Raw genomic sequence first — 22,208 nt, forward strand, 5'->3', positions numbered from 1 at the left:
CACCCCGCAAAAACGGGCCCCCCCCCCCCCACCGCAACACTAAAGAAACAATCCTTGCATGCGTATTTTAGGATCCACTACACAACCAACCTAGAAGCACTATATATGCGTGTTCTATAATTTTTCACCCAAATATATACATATCCTAAAGGAAACCCTAATTGAAGAGTGAGTGATCTTATTTTTCGCCATCGATCACTATGGTGACTCAATTTACCAATTTGTGTCTTCGAGATGAGATGTTAGGTGATGACAGAAATCCTCTGAGGTCAGCTGAACAGTCTGATAATCGACAGAACATGATGTTTGGAAGCTCCCTTGAAGGTGAGTTGAAATGTTGAGAGTAGAATGACCGATATGGTCGTTCATGCAAAGGGGAATTAAGCACTCCTGGTCCGATAACCTGTTAAGTTCTTTATTTGTTGTTGTAATCTTTTCTCTTCTTTTTTTTCTCTTTACTATATGAGTGAGACTGTGAGAGTTATAAGTTTCATCTTGTGCATGGATCTTGATGAGGCTTTACCTTTTTTTCCTATTTCTATAGTTATTGATTCTAAGATATAGTGGATTTATATTTGGTGTTTTGGCGTTAGTTGTTGTTTTATTCAAATAAATTTGGTCGAGTAGTGTTCAGATCCTTTATGTATCCCTCGTATTATTTTTTTGTAAGGATTTGATTGGAACATAATGTAACAAAATTAATGTTAAAAAAGAGGCAAAAATTTAGGGGAGGACCAAAAGTGCACCAATATTACAAACATGAAGGACTATTAGTGCTTCATGTGAAAACTCAAAAATGACTTTGAGTCTTAACCCAAAAATGAGGGACTATTTTGGGCCTTCTCTCAGGACAAACTGATGAGGCTTTTCCTAGTGACTAAAGCACTTTGTTTTTTCAGCATGCTTACTTACCTTACTATGTTCAGGTGTGACAGTATCCCCTCTATTTTTGGTAAAATTATTGATTAAATTGATGCTTTAGCTTATTCCATCTAAAAAGATGTAAAAAGAATTTAAATGAAGTACAGTTGCCTTATTGCCTTATCAAGCTTGCGTTTAGAAATGTAATACGAAATCATAATTTCAAATCTCAATTTCTTCGAGAAAAAAAAACATAATTTGAGATTCTAAATCATGATTTTAGTTTTTTTTTTTTAAATGTAAAACTTAGACCCATAAATTTATATTTTATATAAAAAAGAAATGACCCACCGTGAAAGATATATGTACCATAATGTGAAATGATTATATTAAATATAACTACTTAATTATTACTATTATAGCATTGTATTGTTGACTAGTGGATCATTACAAAATTATATATATTTGAAATTAAGTTTATAATCATAAATATTTATTTATAAATGGAGATATGTGATTTATCAATGGGGTGTCTTAAGATATTTTTATATTTTATTTATGAACTATGATTTGCACAAATAAGATTGTATAAGAATTGGAGAAATTTTAATAGATTTTATAACTTGTGGAATTTTTCCATATTTATGAGAAAAAACACAACTCAAAAAATCCAAATTGCTTGCCCAAATAAAATTTCAACTTCATATCAATGTGATTTCAAATTGTGATTCAAAGTAGCTCCAAATTAATAAATGAATGACATTAGGCGTGTGGTTTTTTTCCCTCTTAATCATGTTAATTAATTGAAGCTTATTTATTAAAAAAAATAAATGAATTTCTGTATCAGTATGGTCATCAATTATATTAAACTTTTTATAGTGAGTAGTGTAAATTTGTAAACTGAAAATGAAAAAAAAAAAAGGAAGAAGGTCATTTGTAATTGTAACAATTGATTAAAATACACATATATGAATTAAGATACATGATGCCAGCTGACCAATTCAACTACATTGACATCAATCTTATACATTTGCACATTAATATTGGAACATTATTGATTAAAAACTTTCATGATTGGTTTTATTATTACTGTTTTCTTAGGAGTATCTTTTAACTGTAGTTGATATTAGTTAGCTGGAAGAATAGTAACTTGCCTAGAAAACCTGAGACAACAGCTTCACCTATTGCTATTCGAAACTCATGCTACAAAACATACTCTTTTTTTTCTCATTTGCAATCATTAATCCCTTTGTTTTTACTTAATAATGAGATATGTTCTCACTTGATTAAAGTATATATTTGACCACTTTAATTTGTTGGAAAAAAGAAAAACACTAACATAATCATTTACTCGATGTAATAGTCTCAAGGTCCACTATCACACGGCAATAGTTTATAAACCCTAGATAGATGGGCCTAAAGGGCAAAATTTCCTGTTGAACTATGTGAAATGATATAGATTTGTCATTTATTAATAGTTGAAGTCAAATATGTCTTCTTATTGTTAAAATGGGCTAGGTTTGCTCTTATATTCAAACCACGGAAGCTTAGCTAGCACTCGATGATATTTGTGTATTCCAACAATAAACTAAAAGATAAATAGAGGTCGCGCCACATATGCTTCTTACAAAAGTAGCTTAATTATACAAACGTACGTACTTGTGAATTATACAAACTCACTTGTGAATTATACAAACTCACCTGCAAATTATACAAATAAGACAACTTAACTATAACTATAACTCATAAATATGCAAACTACAGCTATGGGGAACAATTAAGTTTAATTTATTATAGTGGTTATCTGTGGAAGTTCTCATTTATTATCATTTATAAGGTAATCCAATTTGAAACACTACCTCATGTTCTTAGTTCTAACTTGTGCTGTGTGATGGGCTTTTATTTGAACAGATCTTACCATTTTGGCCCAAATTCTTCAATATGGCCCCAAGACCATTTCCGGCTAGACTAGGCTCATGACTTAAATAATCCAATTACTATTAACAAATTATATTTTGTTTCATTTGAGAATATTTTGTTTTTCATTATTCTCATTTCATATTGCGGCATAAGTACATTTGTTTTTTATTCATAAAAGGTTATTTGGATTACTCTATCACACAGTGATACAATTGGTAATGCTTCTGCCTTTTTTTTAAAAAAAAAATTGAAATGAAATTATTTCGAAATACTAACTGAAATAATAAAAACTTTTGCTTTAATGTATCATTCTTTACGCAAAAAAATATGCTTTATTAACATTGAAATTATGTTTGGATCAACCGTATATATACACATACAACACTGAAAGACTAATTTGAATAAATAAAGAGAATGCGAGAAAATGACATAAATAGTCTCTTAACTAAAGAGTAGGTCTAAAATGATCCTTTAACTATACACTTAACAGATTTAGTCATTTAACTATTTAAAAACTTGTCAGCTTTGGTCCCTTAACTATATACTTATCGGTTTTAGTTCCTTAACTATAAACTTATCGATTTTAGTCCTTTAAGTATTAAAAAGTTTATCAGGTTTAGTCTTTGTCTTTTTTTTTAATACAAATAGTTTAGGTTTATATTAACAAAAATCTTCGTAAAATTAAATCTTTAACCCATTTTTTAAGTTGTTTCTCTATCCCCGCCCTTTTTTCTTCAAACTACTCTTGTGAAAAGAATAATAACGTCAACGATTCAAAAATAAAATTAATGAGGAAAGAAGATATAAATCCTAATTTTATTTAATGGAGGATAAAATTAAGCATATAATTGTTGTTAATGACTTGAATCTGCACTTGAATATGCTAGTAAGTGCGGACTTTATTTAATTTACTCAAATTTATTAACGTAAAATAAAATGAATAAAATAATAAAATTGATCTATTTTTTTAAAAAAAATTGCAAATCTACCATTTTATAAATTTCAAATTTTGTTCAATGAAGTCGTTGGAGTATAAACTTTGGATTTAACAGGTAATAATATTTTTTTTATAATAAAGTTTAGCATATTAAAGTCATTAGTAGCAATAATATGCTTCATTTTATCCTCTATTGAATAAAAATATGACTTATATTTTCTTTCTTGGTGAATTTTATTTTAAATTGTTGAGGTTAAGGTTCTTCGTATAAGGTTATTTTGAAGAAAAAGTAGCGGAGAGAGAGAAACAACAGAAAAAGTTGCTAAAGGATTTAATTTCTCGAGGCATGGATTCCATTAATATTAAGTGAAGCTATTTGTATAAAAAAAAATGGACAAAGACCAAACCTGATAAGTTTTTGAATACTTAAATGACTAAAATCGGTAAGTTTATAGTTAAGGGACTAAAATCGGTAAGTGTATAGTTAAGGGACTAAAACCAGTAAGTGTATAGTTAAGGGACCAAAGCTGATAAGTTTTTGAATAATTAAAGGACTAATTCCGATAAGTGTATAGTTAATGAACCATTTTAGACCTATTCCTATAGTTAAGGGACTATTTATGTCATTTTCTTAGAGAATGCAAATCTATTTTTATTCAACTCCTTTGCCACTAATACTTCCAAAATGAAAAAGGTATACTTTAGAGAAAAAATAAATAGGAACAAAACATTTGTATACTCAATGGTTTTTTTTTCACACACCTAATGTCCTAATCCCACCAAAAGAAGCAGAAAAGAAATTAAAGGAATTATATAATGAATGTTTTGTGTGATTGTTTGGTCATGTGGGCACTTTACACCGTCCTAATGTTAATTATTTAAGGGACAATAATCACTTAGTCGCTATCTTTGACAATTAAGTAGTTTTAGGCCAACTCTCTTATTAATTACTTCCCCTTTTTGCTACCACCATATTTACCTAACTAGTATTATTTGAGTCACCAACCTTTTAAGGTTTAGGTATACTACGTTCTTTATTTCATTATTAATTAAGCTTTTTATATTTACAATAGCTACTTAATTATTGTATTTAAAGGATGTTAAGCCGAAATGTTGAGGTGAATTTGCGTGAATTAAAATAAGTTTGAGCTAGTAAATAAACATATAATTGTTGTTTGGCCGGGTTGATCAATATGAATGTCCAACCTATCCAATTCTTACATAATTTTAATTTCTTTATTTATTAGTTACTTAATTATCTAAAAGAAAAATTCCATAACTATATTTTACGACATATTCAAACAAAAAAAATTATTTAAGGTTTTTCATTGGTTAAATTGAATTACTTATTTTATTAAGTTAGTCTAATTCATAAATGGACATATTGAATGGATCAAGACGGCTTAAATTAATAAATAAATGAATTATTAACCTGCTTAAACTCAAACAGATTAGCACCCTAAATCAGATTGACCTTTGGACGTTTCTTGGCCTTTCTTTGCATCTTTTCAAAATACTTTTAGATTGCGAGGAAACTTAATTGAAAAGTTTGCCGAGGTCAAATATGCAAAATAATATAAATAAAATGAACTATAGACTAATACTCCATTGAACATATGCTTCAGTATTAAGTAAGCAACTTTTTTATTTAAACAAAATTTGTTTTTGGAATTTACCATTTTGACGGAAGAAAAATATTTTAAAATCATAAATTTTTTATTAACTGAATCTTCATCAAAAAGGCGAAAATTCAAATAGTCAATCAATTAAGCTACGAAAAAATTCCTTAAACAAAATCTAACTCAAATAATTAGATTAAAGCATATACTGATACTACTAATAGGATTATAGGTCAATTCCACCACTAACATATTTGTCTTTTTCTCTCAATTTAGATTGGTTATTGCTCCTACTATTTGTGAGTCAATAATTACATTTGTGTGTGAATGAAATTTTACATTAGACGGTAACTCAACAAAGCCTACAATAAAAAACACTATATAATTATTAAGTACTGAATAATGGAATATTTATTATACATTTGTTATACAAAGTATACCTAGACTATATTTGTTACTCTCAATTTATATTATATGATTCACTTTCTTTTTTAGTTAATTTAAAATATATATATATATATATATATTTATATATTAAATGTTAATAATTAATTTTTAAAATATCTATTTTGCCCTTAAAGAAATAATTTATAGTCACACAAATATTTTTTATTTATTTAGATCACAATTTTAAATATCTTTTTTTTTTCTTCTTATCATATAAAAGTAACTTATATAAAATGAAACGGATGTAGTATTATTCTTGGTATTTTTGTAGAATTCTTATGGAGTACTAGACTTGCTGGCTGCTGTCTTAACTAGGTTTCCTAGTTCAGTTTAACAGTGAGAAATTTGTCAGTAAAAATTTACCATGGATAGGGGACACGTGTCAAGAATATATTATCTAGCTTTTGTGCATCAGAAAAGCTTTACCAAAATAACTGACCCCACCCCACCCCACCACCCTACCTTTCTTTTTGAGTATAAACTTTTCCACCACTAAAATACAAAATAGTACAACACAATATCCCATCATCTTTGTTCTTAGAAGCTTAACAAAAACAGCCACACTTCTTTCTTCTTAAATCTTGGAAACCATCTGTTGTTATTTTGTTTGTTTGATTTAGGTATCTTATTCAACAAAATCTGAAAACCCCTATATTCTTTGCTTCAATTACAAGAAGAAGCTGACTAATACAACTTTGATAAATTCAAGAAATTTGGAAAAATGGATGTGGACTTTTGGGCTGCAAGAATAAATTCAGCAAGGCATAATCTCTCTGCTGTACAAACAAACAGGCTCAGCAATTATGGTATTTATTTATCATATTGCATCACTTGTTTTTGTCTTATGAAATTTTCTTTTAACTCTTGCCTTATTGTTTCTGTTAGTTAAAATTTCTTGAAGGCTTTTATTTAAGTCTCCTGTCTAAGGGGGGTTTTTTAGTACAGAGTCTAATAATCTTTTGAGTATTTTGGATTTTGTGTGGTGATTAATGAGGTTAGGACCATAAAGATTCTTTATTTCAGAAGATGCTTAACTCCTTGCTTTTCATCTTCTCTTCTTGACTGTCTTTTGTATGATTTCATGAATAGAGGGATAATTTTAAAATGAAAAAAAAATGAGTCAGACTTCCAACATCTACTATATGGTTGGATTCATTTGCCATTCAACTTTTTTGACTTAGAAAAAATACAAATAACCATGGGGTGGATGACTTGCTATTCCACTTATTTATGTCATTTCCTTACATAATTTACTTCCTAAAGTGCAAAGCACATGATGGTATCTTTTGAAAATCAAGCAGATAGTCTCTCAAATGTGGATAATACTCAAGGAGAAGAGGATGTAAGAGCCTGGTTCCCCTGCCCTTTCTGTTATGTTGAAATTGAAGTCCAGATGCTTTGCAACCATTTGCAAGAAGAGCATTGCTTTGACTTTAAAAACGCGGTAATGCAGACAGCTGATGTTAATGGTTTCTTATGTTACATTATTAAAACATGTGTTGTGTCAAATGGGAATGAACAATGATCTGTTGTTTTTCTTGAACAGGTTTGTCCCATTTGTGCTGCAACATTAGGTAAAGATCCTCTGGGGCATTTTATGGTACAGCATGCACAATCAGTCAAGGTAAGCTTAGTTCACTGAGAAGTGACAAGTACACAAGTTTTCGATTATTAGCATCCATGTAGTGAGCAAACACCTCTCTTCCTACCTATTTATTTTTTTGCAGAGGAAGAGAAAGTACCTGAAGTTAGGCTTCTGGAATAATACAACAGCAATAAGTGGCAAAGACCCCCACGAAGTAAATTCGTTCTTCTGCACAAATTTAGGGGTTGGTCGTTACAATGTGCCAGAACCTGCTCCTGATCCCCTTCTGCTGCCATTTCTATGTAGCGTGGCTCCTTCTGATCCTAAAGACGGTCCACAAGATAACTCTCTTGGCAGTGTTGCTGCCACTCCTGATGTAGAAAGGTAACTGTTGGGGAAAATTTATTTGATATGCAAACATATAATTATTCAGCTTTACTGAAAGTTTAACATAAAACAAACTGGAGTTATTAGTGCTAAATGTGAAATAAAATGTAAGCAAACTTGCAATTCCTACTAAAAAAGTGTACCTTTCTGTATTAGTTGTCACTGGAATGAACAGAGAATCTATGTAGGTGGTGTTCTTTCCTTCTTTCTCGACCCAAAGCAAGTCAACTTCTTGAGAAACCAATGTATGCCATTCAACGTAGATTCAGCTTCTTTCTGGTGTATCATGTTTAGTACCCCATCATGTTGAAGTTTGGACTTATCGTCTTTGGCATACAAGAAGACAGTGATGAAAGGGCAGTGATGAACACATTAAACATATGAAACAAAGGTACCATGGCTTGATATGTCCTGTGAATTCTACCCTCAGCCCTTTGAATTAAATGTTGACTGATGCCAAAATGGACCATCCTGAGGTATCATTGTTGTGGCAAACTATTGCTTACTTTGAACATGCAGGAGACTCTAGATTTATCATTAACTGATGCGTCAAGATTATGGATGTAAATTAGTCTAATTATATAGCTAGACAATAATCCCCCCACCCCCAACACACACACACACACACAAAAGAACAACTGGAGCATGAGCGAGTTTCAAGAGGAAACTGACAGTGCAATTCAATCATGGTATTGATAGTAAGATGACAGAAATCTATTTTCTTATGCAGCAGCAAAATGCCAGTATGTGATCCAGCCCTGGAAGAACAGTATGAAGAGAAAAGGCAAAGAGCTGCGTTTCTTCAAGAGCTTATTGCTTCAACTATCTTCTAAGATGTTCATGACCAGACAGAGGATCAACCCAACCAAGAGAACAGCTTTTTAGAACCTATGTACGAGAATAATGGTTCACGGGAACATATTTATAGGTGCTATATGTATTCCAGTACTTGCTAAAGTCTCGAATTATCTAATAACTTCATTCATGAATCATGGCTAGAAACTGTTTACATGAACACATATGCACTGCATAGTATTTGTATCCAAACAATGTAAGTGCAAATTGAGAGTTTTCAAGTGTATTGGTACTTTGGTGAAGTTCAGATAGTAGGGATTATGGAGTAATTTATTTTCCTTTCCTAAAATGTTTGTTCTATAAATTCTTCATTGACTGCTTAACAGAAGTTGATAAACTAGATTTAACATACACATTGAGTAACATTTCTCTTTATCTAAATGCAAAAGTATTAGAATTTGACATTCAAAATCCCTTGCAACTCATAAATCACCATGATAACTTTAGAAGGCCAAACTATCTTCACATTATTCTCTTTGAAACAAATTCTTCCTCAATGTAGTCATCGATATGTATAGGAAAATGTACATAAGTACATTTGTTTAAAGCTGTGTAGCAGAGAGACTAAACTTGATCATCATTTTCTTTATCAGTTTTCCAATTTTTGAAGGTGCTTAAATTTCACATATCATTAAAATTCGAGGTAGATTTTTGCAAATGAGGTACTACTCTCAATAGACGCATAGCCAAGAAACAAGCATGTTGGTCTACCAAAAGACTCCATCTACATTTTTTTAAATAATCGTGGTGTCTAGGTCAGCTTGTGTGCTCCTTGCCTAATTATATGGGGTACGTGTTAAGGGGTACACTCGTGGTTCTCCATTGCCCTTTCACTCCATACTGTACGTTTCAGTTTTACTGAACCTTTCTCCTTCAAGATGAATCAAGAGCGCTTATCTGATTCCATCAGCATACAGGTCACCTTTGATGCAACCCAAACACAAACACAAACACCAGATAGGAAATCCCTTTCAGTTTTGATTAACTCATCAACACAGCTATATTCTAATCATATCTAATAAAGCTTCTCCAAACAAGAACTCTTTACTCTGTTAATGGTTTCTTGCGATGAGAGTCAACTACATTCTGGGAACAGCACCTACCAAGAAATCCCACTAGTTGCTGGTGGTACATATGTTGTCAAGCATAACTCAAGGTAAATGGTTACCAGGAGACCAAGGTTTACAGTAAAAGATACATTCAATGATACCAAAATCCAGCTTGGTCTAACTGAATTTCGAAATAATTGGACAAGAGAAAAACCATTGATTCACTAATTCACTAAAGATCGTATCCTATAGTAGAACAAAAAGTACTCCAACAGTATACACACCATCACTATGATCATCAACAGGTAACTAGATGTATCAATCAATCTAACACACCTCAATCTCAAACTAGTTTCCACACATCTAGTGTAAAACAAATACAAACCAGATTATTCAGCAGAAAATATAACCCCGTCACCATGGATGCCTCAATGGCAAGTAAAACTGACAAGCACCAAACAGTGGACAACGAAGGTCCGTAGAAATATAACGGGCTTTTGTCCTTTGAAATATTTATGCACACTCTATTCTCATTATGTTACATTTTTTTTTTCAAGACTAGATTTTCCAGCATCACTCACCAAAATTCAGTAGCATCCCATAGTAACTAGCTCTTTGAAAAACAATGTTTCCAACAGTGAAAAGTAATGAGATCAATGGTATTGATCGCGCACATGCATTCAGCCAACATCATTTTCTAGCTGAATACAGACATAATGCTCCTTGATTCTTTGTTTCATCTTTCCTTGCCCAAATGGTACCATTGCATTGAGAAATAAATACCATTCTAAGTAGGTAAAATGAAAGATGTTCGAGGAAAGTGCAGATCCATGAAACTTACCTAAGCAAGTTAGCTATAACATTTCATGTACAAAGACAAAGGTCTTGCAAGTAATCCTATCCCTCTATTTTGTAGTTCAGCAATAATAGTTATGTTTGAGACGGCAAAAAGAAACTGATTGCACCCTCAGTGATAATAGTTGTGCTTGCAATAATGGCATAACTCGGGTGACATTGATACAAGTGGTGTATCAGGGAAACGGAAGAAAAATGTGGAGTTAACAAGATTTGCCATCATGAATGACATCAGACCAAAAATATTTGAAGAAATGTTGCTCTATCATTCATGAGTTGTGACAACAGGAGTTGTGCATGTTTGATTCAAAACAAAAGGGCTGCAAAGCTGCAGTTGATAGGGGCCCATAGGAAAAAGCTCTGCTCAACAGCTTGACTCACACCACTTAAAACAGTAAATATCAAACTTTATATAGCAAATTACATGCTATGACGTTCATTTTCAACAGATCTTACAAGAGATCAACTCAACATTAGAGGTTGGAATCAAGATCCATTATTTGTCCAGAAGACATAAACAAAACTGTCAAATCCAGAGGCATAAAACACAGTCATTCATTATTAGCTCAGCCTAGTAAAACATGCATGCTAGTAATAATAGCCAGCGAGAACATCTTTGAAGACAATTACAGCACCACACATGAAAAATGACAGCCAGTTGCGAGCATCTTTTGAGCATTATTACAGGAACAAGCATGAAGGATGACACAACAGACCATCTCATTTTGAGGTTAATAAGCAATAGGTAAATGACATTTTTTGTAGGGTAATTTCTACATAGCTCATCAAAACACATAAGACCAAGGACTGACAAGTTCCAACATAGAACCAACTGACCATTCTCAGATAGTTCTACTCGGGGATTATAAGCCACAATTGACAATAACAATTAATTATCACTAAACTAGTTCTAATGAGGTTCTACTACATACTACTTACACGGGAATCTCACGTCCATCAATTCTAGTTTCTAAACAACATGTGTTGTTAAAATAAAATATCTCAGTTTTCTTTTTTTGGGTGTTACCTAACAGCATCGATTCGTCAAAACAAATATCAAATGCACCTAATTTCATTGGCATGTTTAAGTTAAGTTTCAATCAAAAGTATGATTTTTTCCTGATGGAAACTAAACGTACACAAGATACAAAGTGTTCTCCTTCTTTTCAAACAAACAAACAAAAATTGAAGCAAACTCGCAAAGGTGCACTAGCATTGACTTATAACAAGATTTCTTCAACTAACCTATGATCTAAAAGAAAAGAAGTAACCAAAACGTTGCATATATGACAAGGGATTAAAAATATTGCATGACAAGGACCGGACCATTTTGAATGGAAACGCGCTGCTGCTCATTGATCACTCAAGAATTTTCTGAATGACACCAGCTCCAACAGTCTTTCCTCCTTCCCTGATGGCAAATCTCATCCCTTGCTCACAAGCCACAGGCATAATGAGCTCAACCACCAAGTTCACACGATCACCAGGCATGACCATCTTAGATTCATCTCCTTTATCAGTGGTAATGGAAGTAACCTTCCCAGTCACATCAGTGGTCCTCATGTAAAACTGAGGCCTGTACCCCGAAAAGAATGGGGAATGCCTGCCACCCTCCTCCTTTTTCAGGACATACACAAGAGCTTCAAACTTGGTGTGAGGAGTGATTGTTCCAGGTTTTGCCAACACCATTCCTCTCTGAATATCAATCTTCTGAATACCTCTCAACAACAATCCCACATTATCTCCAGCCATTGCTTCATCCAAAATCTTCTGAAACATTTCAACCCCAGTCACGGTAGTAGACCTGGTGTCCCTTAATCCTACAATATCAACGGTCTCTCCAACCCTAACAGTCCCTCTCTCTACCCTCCCTGTTGCCACTGTACCTCTACCAGTGATTGAAAACACATCTTCAATAGCCATCAAAAAAGGCAACTCAGTTTGTCTTTGGGGAATAGGAATATAATTATCAACATTGTCCATTAGTGTAAAAATCTTATCAACCCATTCATTTTCACCTCTCTTAATACTAGGATTTGCCATTAAAGCCTCTAAAGCCAAAAGAGCAGAGCCAGAAACAATAGGAATATCATCACCAGGGAACTCATAACTAGACAAAAGCTCTCTTACCTCCAACTCAACAAGCTCAAGAAGCTCTTCATCATCAACCTGATCTTGCTTGTTCAAAAACACCACCATATTAGGAACACCCACTTGCTTAGCAAGCAAGATATGTTCTTTGGTCTGTGGCATTGGGCCATCAGCACCGGAAACAACAAGAATAGCTCCATCCATCTGGGCAGCACCAGTAATCATATTCTTGACATAATCCGCGTGACCAGGGCAGTCCACGTGGGCATAGTGTCGGTTCTCAGTTTCATATTCAACCGTAGCCGTATTAATAGTAATCCCACGAGCACGCTCTTCTGGGGCAGCATCAATTTCATCATACTTCTTGGGAGTGGAATTACCCATAGAAGCAAGAGCCATGGTTAAAGCAGCAGTAAGGGTAGTCTTTCCATGGTCAACATGGCCAATAGTACCAATATTGACATGGGGTTTCTTCCTTTCGAATTTGCCACGAGCAGCACGGACAGTGAATCGGCGTTGGTGGTGGGTGGCGGGAGAAGTGGCGGCGGGTGAGTGGAGGAAAAGGGTAGAAAGGTTGGGGGTAAAGGAAGAGGATAGGATAAGCTTGGATGGTTTAGTAGCGGAAGGAAGAAGGGGATTAGAAGGGTTTAGGAGCTTAGTAGAAGAAGTGGCGGTGGCAGACGCTGCTGAAATTGAAGCCATGGCGGAGAAGGATAAGAGTGAGGAAGAAATTGGGGGAGGAATGAGAAGACAAGGGGATAACAGTGTTATATCCTTGATAGGAAAAAAATAGGGCCTCTCATATAGTACTCATTTTGAAGGGGATTTATTTTTTTTCTACCTATTGGATAACACACATGAAATCCAATGACACTTATATATGCTCAATTTTTAATTTATTTAGTATACATGAAGCGGTTGGTTGCTAACGAATTAGAATTATTCAGAAATTAGTTAAAAGAGGAAATCGATATTCTACCTCACTTGTATCTATATGTCAAATAATTTCAAGTGGATAAGCTTTGGCCTTGAATAAACAAGATGATTATGATCCATTTAGTTTTCATTGACCACAATAAATTTGGTGCAGATGCTATTTGCAATTTTCTTGGTCGAACGATTAGGCAATATAGTACATAAGTTTTGGTGATTTTTGCATCAGTAATGTCTTGAAGGTGAGGGCCATTTATGTGGCTAAAACTCAAGAAAATGACATGTGTGAAGGTTATATCACATTAGAGTCTCTCTTTGTTCCACGTTTCTACTTCAGGTACTCTAATTTGAGACTTTCCAATATTTGATGTACACAAAAATTGCCGTTAGTTATATGCAATTTTATCACCCGTTTCTTTTTTCCTTTTAACCGCAAAATATCTTTAAACCTGTGTCTAATTGTCATTTATTTCAAGGAGGAAAAGCAAATTACTTCATTCAAAAGACTATATATCCTGTAAAAATAAAAGGGTGAATAGCAAGCAATGATCTTCTCACAATGAATGTACGGGTTTATAGAACATGATTGATAAAATTAAAAGACATGTGAAGGTTATATATATCTCAAGAATTAATATTTGCTAATTACAAATGTAAATATATACAAGTATACACTTCACGACCCATTGTGGCATCTCATTCATGAATACGAGATTTTAAATCCGTTTCAGCTGGTCAGTCAACAAGATCTTCCGAAGGACTAAGAGATCATTCGTCGCGTATGTCATCATGGCAACATAAAATTGAATATGTTGTCCAACAATAAACTCACCTAAGCCTAATTAGGTGAGCACTGCTCAATGACAGATCACTCTCCCGCTTCCTCTTTCAAAATTACGGCAATTCCCAATCCTGAACTGATGTTTCCCTTGACGTTGAAACAGCGTCTAAAACTTGGTCCATTCAAAACACTTCCAGCTACTGAATTTTGCATGTAACCATTGCCAGCAACTCTAAAGTTTTTCAGCATTCTGGAATATCTTCAAACCTTTAAGGATAAGTAACATGATTGGTAGTAACAGTCAATCAAAAGTAACATGATTGGCATAATCAAACAACAACCTTAGTTGTATCCACAGTTTAATAGCAAATAATAAGACAGTAACACTTACATTTTCAAAGAGGAGCTTGGGCCTTCAGAGTTTGTACTGGAGCAGCCTCTCTCGTTTCGTAGACTATTGGGAGATAGTTTGTGACCACACATAGCAAGCACTCCACTGCGTATCTCAGGAGGAAGTTTGCTTATAACATCTGAGATAACCAAGTAATGTTTCTCTCTGAGCGCATCAAGCTCCTTACGCTGCTCATCTACCAGCGTCTCAAGTTTCTCCACAATATCTCCAATGTCATCTGAACATTTGTTGCTGCTATGAGTTTTTCTTTCCCCTGATGAATGATGCTCAGTCTCGGAAGTTAAATCAGCAGATTGTTTATTATCACTAGAGTTTGATACTGGAATCACACCAGCCTCTTCATCAATATGATTTTCAGTTTCACTCTCTTCATGCTCAAAGGCACCATCACCTGAGCTGCTTCCCTCTTTATGGCTGATAGGTGATTGCCCGTTTTCTTCAGTCCAACTACTTTCAGGAATTGGTGAATCTGCCTGTGACAGGTTTGAAGGACCCAGTCTGAGTGGAGAGCTCGCACTACTGGTTGTTTTTGGTGAATCAGACCAGTACTTACGACCTGAAGGAAGTCTTTCCAACATAAGACCGCCAGAAAGAGTGGAGTTCATTGTTGAAGGGGAAACATCATCACAAGCTCCAGAGGTACTGCTCTCAGAAGGAGCAACTTCACGAGCTTCACTGCTCTCAGAAGGAGCAACTTCATCCGTGATGTCATTGCTAGAACATTGTTTTGGTGCCCAATCTGGGATATATGACCGGATTTCTGAATCAATCATATCAGCAATAGCAGAGACGTCTTGATCTGTCAGGTCCAACTCTTCAACCATTTCACTAGCAACAGCATTTGCTGTATCAACTTCAATATCAAAGGGGAAGTGAATATTCCTAATATGACCTGAGATACAGGGCAAATGTCAAGCTATAGAAATGAATCATCTTAGTTTGGTGGAGAAATAAGGAACAAGGCATAACCTGTAGAGTCAGTTATTCGCAGTTTGAGAAAAATTGTGTTTAGGTCCTTTCTTTGGCCCTGTACTGTGAAATCTCTGCTTCCTTCAGGCACATGGTCCTGAGGACTTCTTCCACTATCATCATCACTCTTATCTGCAAGATCACAGAAGTGTCAACATGCTCCAGACATATCTATGTGTAGCTGAAATTATATAGTTACCTGCATGTATGGGGTGGGAACTCAAGGATCTAGATATGCTTCCAGAATAATCATCTGACTGGAGAAAGGGGTCCATCAATAGTTCCTTAGCAGACAGACGCTCAGAAACTTTTGCTATACATTTATCTATAAATGCTTTAACTCCAGGATCCTTTACTTTTGCCAATGATGCAGGCCTAATTCCCTTCAAGGATGGTAGGTATAATATTTTAGCATTAAAAATCGAAAAACTGATCCAAGAAATCAAATGTCAATAAAAACAACTCCAAGAAACATGTATAACCTTCGATCAATCCATATATATCAAAATTACAGTCATAGAAGAATTAATGTTGTCAACTAACACTCAGAATGAAATCATCAATGTAGGACCACTACCAATAGCATCCCAAAAAGTAAAAATAAACAATAAAAAAGTACACTAACATATTGTCTTTCGTATATTTTAGCTGCCAAACAATGAAAATCAATGGGTAAGCTTCCTGGCTTTTCTTTGAGCCATAATCACATATATAAAACGAATTACTTCCCTCTAACCCTTTATTTTAAGTGGTAATTTTTTTAAAGTAGAGTAGAAATTTAGTGTTTCAGAGAGAAAGTAGGCCCAACAATCAGTGATAAGTTTGAGATTTTATAAGGAGGTCGCTTAGCCCTTTGAAGTAATAAATTATCAAAATGCTATGAAGGTTAAGAAACAATATTTTACTTAAGGAAATTGGACAGTATTTTGAGATGAAAGTGAGAGCCAGATGGAGGGAGTAGGGTAACCTGAGCTAAGCACTGAAAGTGCCCAATCATCACAAGGAAACGAAAAAAAAATAGTCATTCCCAACACAGCCCAAGCGTTCTTTATAAATGTTCTTTTGGCTTTTCTGGTTTAGTACAAGAGAATATTTTCCTTCTTTTCAGTACCAACCTTATAGTTATGCCCACATCTGTCGCTCTATCATTTGACTTGCTCAATCTCTAATTACTTAAGGGCTGAAGGCTTTGGCTCAAAGGCGAAAAACACTAGGTATTTCTTCTCATTCCGCCTAAACCGAGTTTCACGATATTTGTGCTTGTGAGAGGTAATAGGTACCTGTGGAATAGTCGAGGTTGGTGCAAGCTGGCCTGGACACCATCGTTGTAAAAATGAAAAAAAAAAAAAAAGTAGTATTGCTTTGGTTCCAACTATGTTTAAGCACATTCAACATTTTGTCTTACTTATGATTATTTATATCTAAATCATTTCTAATTTATTACATGTCTAAAAATGGAAAAAACACATGTTTCTGGATAAACAAACTAAATGGTATGATGTATTTATTAAAACAATCAGAGAAGTCTTGACCGATTCAACATACTAGTTAAATTTTATATTTATTTTGACAAATACAAATAGCAAAATGTTTATGACACAGCAGGGTACATCATTCAAACAAATATAATTGAATTACATACATAGTTACTGGATATTTTATCTCTTTGTTAAAGAGACTAGAATATTCTACCAAAGAGAGAGAATTTGATCTCAAATGGGCTTGGGTCTATATAAAACAGTTGATGACAGCAAGTTAAGGAATTTATTTATTCTTCAATGGTAAATAATCAAATTGACACTAAGATAGAAATTCCCAAGGGAGAGCGGTTTCTTTTGGGGAAAATTGACAATTGTAGACTTCTCTAGAAAGTTGAAATTCCCTGAGAATTCCCTGCTGGGATTGGTATTATCACAAGAAATATGACAATTATCTTCAAGTAGTCCAATCACAATGCTTTCAGGTAGTTTTCTAGGATGGATAAATTATTGTCTTAAGCATATTAGCTATTAGAAATGGAAGTCATAATTCCAGTATGCCTGCAGATTCATAAAGTTTCAACAGACTGCCCTTCATTTCATTGGAAAACGTATGATGTGTTGTCCATGATAATCTGTAAATGCAACATTTGCCAATTCCTACATTGCCTATTGCATTTGAATAAGCAATATAGAGATAAATCGAGAAGACGAATAATCTGATTTGAAGGCCAAAATCGATCAAACAAACCATTTTTTTCTTTATTAGGATTCAAAATGATGTGGCACGTGGAACTTTCAAATTTTGGATCTGCCTCTGGTTACCACCCTTCCAACAAATTAAAAACAAAGTAATAAATTAATAGAAAACACAAAGACTCAAAGAGCAGTGAATAACACCCACTCACACACCCATCACCACCCCCACAGTGTGGGGCAACACCAAACCGTCTTTGACGGCAAACTGAGATTAAAGTAGACAATGACGAATCCTGAAGGAAAAATCTCAAGTGAATACAACTTACAAAAACAAACTAAAAATCGAAGATAACATACTTTAGTCAATAGTTTCACAAAAGATATTTCCAACTAAGTGGGTCGGATGATATCGCTTGGTATAATGTGCATCAGCCCTTGAACCTATACATCACCGAGATTCAAGATTTAAGCGTCTCAAGCGAGCTGTTAACACCACTAATGAGTCTCTCAATGGATTCATATATCATTAAAACACAGAAGAAGCAAATATCAGATGCCTTGGTGTAGAGTAATTAAGGTCAGGGTGGATTGAGTATCTCCATGAATTCCTATATTGTATTTTCACTCCCTTTCACCTGTTTTTTACTTCTCTTTCAGTTCTCTCTATTTTTCCTCTGAGTTATCTTTTCCACGACTTCCATAGATATATTCTTTTATCTTTTTTTGAAATAGATTTCTTTTCACTTTCTCTTTCCCTTTTTTCCAAGCCTTTACTCTGCTCATGTATTCGCTTTTGATGGCTGTCTTGTATCAAAGGTTTAGACTGATGTCTTCTTCCCCTCATAAACTAATACCTCAACCACCAAACTTTTTTCTTTCTTCTTCAGCCTCATCTCAACTACCATGCAATGCCTGTGTCACCATCACCATGGCGAGGCATCTAATACTACCATCGATGCATTATCCAGATGCCTTGTGTAACTGTCCCCAAGGCCCAAGGTCAAGGTTAAGAGATTGAATCTCTACGAGAATTCCTGTATTTTTTTCTGTCTTCTCTTTACTCTGTTTCATCTCTCTTCTCTTTTAGTTTTCTTTATATTTTCTTTTTAGATTTCTTTTCCAAGATTTTCTTGCAATTTTCTTTTAACTGATGGTGATATTTTTCTCAATCCCATCTTCCAATCATTTTCTTTGGCCAACATCAGTTTTTTAGGCTCTCTTGTATCAAAGTCTTAGTCTATTGTCCTCTCCCCCTGCCTAGATGCCTCAGCCACAGGTCTTTGGGCGCTGTCTTCTCAGTCCACCCTGTAAGCGAGGCTGCAAGGCCTTGTCACCATCACCACCATACTGAGGAATCTAGCACAACTATCCATCTCTTTCTCAAGGTTCATCTTACGTAATCGATTGGACCCTCCTCCATTATTATTTTTGTAGCTCACATGAAACCTAAAATTTGTGCAATTTGAAGCAATATAATTTTCACTTCTTCTATATCACGAGAAGTTATCCGCTTATATTTACCATATCTTGTGCTAAGTTTAAGATCTGTGAATTTATCAAAGAATATAGCATAATGGAATTAAAGATCCATACAGGCAATATCAACTAGTTGAAATTAAATCAAAATTATTGTTGTTACACTACACTAGGTCTGGGATAAGTGCAAGATTTAGAGAATCTCTAATTTTAGAAACTTCTTAAAGTTCCTTAAGAAAAGTTGGTTACAGTGTTCAAATGAAATGGATCAGAATACAGTGGAATATAAAAAGGATTCATACTAGTGATTCCAACTAGTTTAGAATTGACCAAATTTACTGTACTATCAAACAAATTTAAACAAAAACAAAATGAGCAGAATCAAATTGAACCTAACTGATGTATGCTTAGGCACCTTTGGTTTCTCAGCTCAGCAGTTTAAGAATCAAAATGCTGGAAACTGGACAACCACTTATGCAGTTTCTGTTCCTACTATGTGAAGCATGCAGTGGTAAAGTTTGAGGACACAAGGAAACAGAAAACATAATAGATGCGCAAAAAAGACATGAATTCTTACTGATGTTACTTTCTTATATATCTGGGCAGCATTCGTACACTCAACATATGGATACTCAAAAGTCACCAGCTCCAGCAAGCACATGCCAAAAGCATAGATATCTACTAGCTCATTATATTCCTCCTCATAAAGCTCTGGTGCCATGAATTCTGGAGTACCTGAGATTGAATATCGAATTGCACTGGTAAAATTAAAGGACCATCTGAATAACACTAACAAAAACAGTCTTGGATAGATGCAAAAGTTAGCAAAGTGAACAAAGACCTTACCAATGACGCTATGAGCTGAACGTGCCTTACGAAGAATTGCTGCGAGTCCCAAGTCACCAATTTTCACCTCCCCTTGGTTACCATTGACAAGAAGATTATCACACTTAAGATCTCGATGAATAACTGGAGGGTCGTGACCATGTAGATATGACAGTCCCTCCAATATCTGCCGAGACCAATTCTTGAGTGCTCGCAAATCAACCTTCTTATGTTTTTTGCGGTATCTGCATAATCGTACACAATGAGCAGCTCATAATATGACCTTACCTAGGGAGGAGGCATTGAGCAAATGACAGAAGAAAAGAAGAAGAAAACACAAATATCACATACTGTCTTAAATTCCCAGAAGTGAATATTTCAGTTATGAAGTTGATATTCTCAGTCTTTGTGTCAACCCAAGAGTTGTAAAATTTGATGATATTCTTGTGCTTGAGGGTTTTAAGCAAATGAACTTCAGAATAATGACGCTCCAAGTCCACTTCATTCCTCAAGAGATCAGCAACTTTAACCTGATTCCAAGCTACTTCTATTCCTTCCAATTCATCAAACGCTCGATATCTATTGCCCATTAGTAAGTCAAAGAATCGACAATACAGCACTTCACAACAAATATTATAAGAAAAAAATGGTAAACACATGCAAAGGTGTTTGATAAAGGATACACTTTCTTAAATGCTCCTTTCCCCAGAACATCTTTGTACTGCATAAAACAAAGAGAATCAACTCCATAACTCAAATGCAGAGTAAAATTATCATGTTTACCAGTAAATATAACAATATTATCACCAGCAGATAAATCTCCAAATTTTGTATTAAAATTAGCTGTAAAATAGTGAGAACTGACCCGTCCATAACGACCAGTAGGATCGAGCTCCACGAAGTCGGGCTCAGATTCAGAATCGTCCGGTTCCTGCTCCGACACTGAATCCTGGTGCATTCTCTTCGTTCAATGAATCGAAATGACACAAAATTCAGAACCCTAGCTCTTCAATTGAATCAAACCAGTCAAAAAAATCTCCCAATTTCTACACTAACATCCACAATTTTGATTACTCTGTAGGTAGGCAGTATAGAGGACTTTACGTAGGTTTTGGTGAGTGAGGAATCGTGTAAAGGAAAAAAGGAAGGTTGAGAAAAGAAGGAAAAAAGAGGAAGAAGGTGGTTGTGATTTCTGATTCTGAAACGTATAAACGGAGGGAATCGGCTTAACTGATTGTGACCGACGGACTCTTCGATTTTTTCTTTTTTTCCGATTTTGTATCTCTTATTTAGCTTCTTTTTTTTATTAGTCAACTCTGGAAGCTTATGAAAAAAATAAAAGTATGGATACTTATGGAAAGTCAATGGAGTTGGATCCTCAAATTTGCTTGTTTTGAATATTAAAGAAGTAGCACACTTGTGGAACGTTTAAGGAGACATTTGGCAAATACAGCCAAGTGCTCATTTTTTCTGTCTAGTTCCACCCTGCCTAAGTGCCAACATAAGAGTATCATGTGTTATTCTTCCGTCTTAATTTAATTTATGTGGTATAATTTTAATTAATAAATAATTAATTTTAAAAAACGAAATATTTTTTTCATAAATGTTGCTACACGGTTTATACAAAAAAAAATAAAAAATGATCACGATTTAGGCATGAAAGCAATAGATGTGAGGTAAGCGTTTTATCTCTACAAATAAGATATTGTAGTATGTACATATCCTAATTGTCAAACACCTCACATTCATAATTTATATGAAGGTAATTTGAAGAAAAAGAAGACTTGAATAAATATATTATAATATTTATCTGATCATAAAAACTTATTGTAATGGTAATATGAGAAATTTAAATTTTAAAGTATTTTTAAGAAAATAGAGTAATAAGTGACACATAAAATGAAAATGAGCAAATATTTACTATTGATGGCCAATGCACTTAAATTTAGTAGGTTATGATGTGAACAAGAAAATTTATTGATTTTCAAATCAAATTTCAGGAAAAAAGGCCGAATAGGACAATCTGATG

At 34.2% G+C, this 22,208-nt stretch overlaps 3 protein-coding genes across 12 annotated transcripts; 1 reads left to right on the plus strand and 2 right to left on the minus strand.

The window, feature by feature from the left end:
- Positions 1-6,277: 6,277 nt before the first annotated feature.
- Positions 6,278-8,865, plus strand: LOC102584486 (protein DEHYDRATION-INDUCED 19 homolog 5-like). 6 transcript variants are annotated; one of them, XR_367052.2, is made up of 6 exons: positions 6,278-6,590; positions 7,083-7,228; positions 7,331-7,408; positions 7,512-7,753; positions 7,913-8,147; positions 8,487-8,577. XR_367052.2 is itself a non-coding variant. In XM_006344415.2 (5 exons), exons 1-5 carry the CDS (start codon positions 6,506-6,508, stop codon positions 8,587-8,589), a joined length of 651 nt encoding a protein of 216 aa, XP_006344477.1. In that variant the 5' UTR covers positions 6,280-6,505; the 3' UTR covers positions 8,590-8,865. The 6 variants fall into 6 exon arrangements, 2 of the variants coding, with proteins under 2 accessions (XP_006344477.1, XP_006344476.1); XR_367055.2 differs by having other exon boundaries at positions 7,945-8,147; XR_367053.2 differs by having other exon boundaries at positions 8,490-8,572.
- Positions 8,866-11,604: 2,739 nt separating this feature from the next.
- LOC102585459 (elongation factor TuA, chloroplastic) lies at positions 11,605-13,469 on the minus strand. The gene has a single exon (XM_006344416.2). The coding sequence runs from the start codon at positions 13,306-13,308 to the stop codon at positions 11,875-11,877; it is 1,434 nt and encodes a 477-aa protein (XP_006344478.1). The 5' UTR covers positions 13,309-13,469; the 3' UTR covers positions 11,605-11,874.
- Positions 13,470-14,088: 619 nt separating this feature from the next.
- On the minus strand, positions 14,089-21,549 carry LOC102585791 (probable serine/threonine-protein kinase WNK3). Of its 5 annotated transcripts, none has more exons than XM_015307393.1 (9): positions 21,045-21,548; positions 20,863-20,900; positions 20,531-20,758; positions 19,932-20,424; positions 15,901-16,084; positions 15,702-15,833; positions 15,427-15,624; positions 14,712-15,393; positions 14,089-14,579 (listed from the first exon to the last, which is right to left on the minus strand). In XM_015307393.1, exons 1-9 carry the CDS (start codon positions 21,135-21,137, stop codon positions 14,408-14,410), a joined length of 2,220 nt encoding a protein of 739 aa, XP_015162879.1. In that variant the 5' UTR covers positions 21,138-21,548; the 3' UTR covers positions 14,089-14,407. The 5 variants fall into 5 exon arrangements, with proteins under 5 accessions (XP_015162879.1, XP_006344481.1, XP_006344479.1 ...); XM_006344419.2 differs by having other exon boundaries at positions 14,712-15,624; positions 19,932-20,089; positions 20,201-20,424; positions 21,045-21,545; XM_006344417.2 differs by having other exon boundaries at positions 14,712-15,624.
- Positions 21,550-22,208: the final 659 nt, after the last annotated feature.

Source organism: Solanum tuberosum, unplaced genomic scaffold (genome assembly GCF_000226075.1).
Source record: "Solanum tuberosum cultivar DM 1-3 516 R44 unplaced genomic scaffold, SolTub_3.0 scf00055, whole genome shotgun sequence".
Taxonomy (NCBI): Eukaryota; Viridiplantae; Streptophyta; class Magnoliopsida; order Solanales; family Solanaceae; genus Solanum; species Solanum tuberosum.

Excerpts from the sequence above, each read along its gene's own strand:
- LOC102585791 (XM_006344417.2), bottom strand. The coding sequence starts at position 21,137 with ATGCACCAGGATTCAGTGTCGGAGCAGGAACCGGACGATTCTGAATCT. Across the intron at positions 20,901-21,044 it reads CTACTGGTCGTTATGGACGG|TACAAAGATGTTCTGGGGAA; the intron begins GTCAGTTCTCAC and ends TGTTTTATGCAG. Across the intron at positions 14,580-14,711 it reads CCAAGCTCCTCTTTGAAAAT|ATATTCCAGAATGCTGAAAA; the intron begins GTAAGTGTTACT and ends AAAGGTTTGAAG.
- LOC102584486 (XM_006344414.2), top strand. The coding sequence starts at position 6,506 with ATGGATGTGGACTTTTGGGCTGCAAGAATAAATTCAGCAAGGCATAAT. Across the intron at positions 7,409-7,511 it reads AGCATGCACAATCAGTCAAG|AGGAAGAGAAAGTACCTGAA; the intron begins GTAAGCTTAGTT and ends ATTTTTTTGCAG. Across the intron at positions 7,754-8,486 it reads GCCACTCCTGATGTAGAAAG|CAGCAAAATGCCAGTATGTG; the intron begins GTAACTGTTGGG and ends TTTCTTATGCAG.
- LOC102585459 (XM_006344416.2), bottom strand. The coding sequence starts at position 13,308 with ATGGCTTCAATTTCAGCAGCGTCTGCCACCGCCACTTCTTCTACTAAG.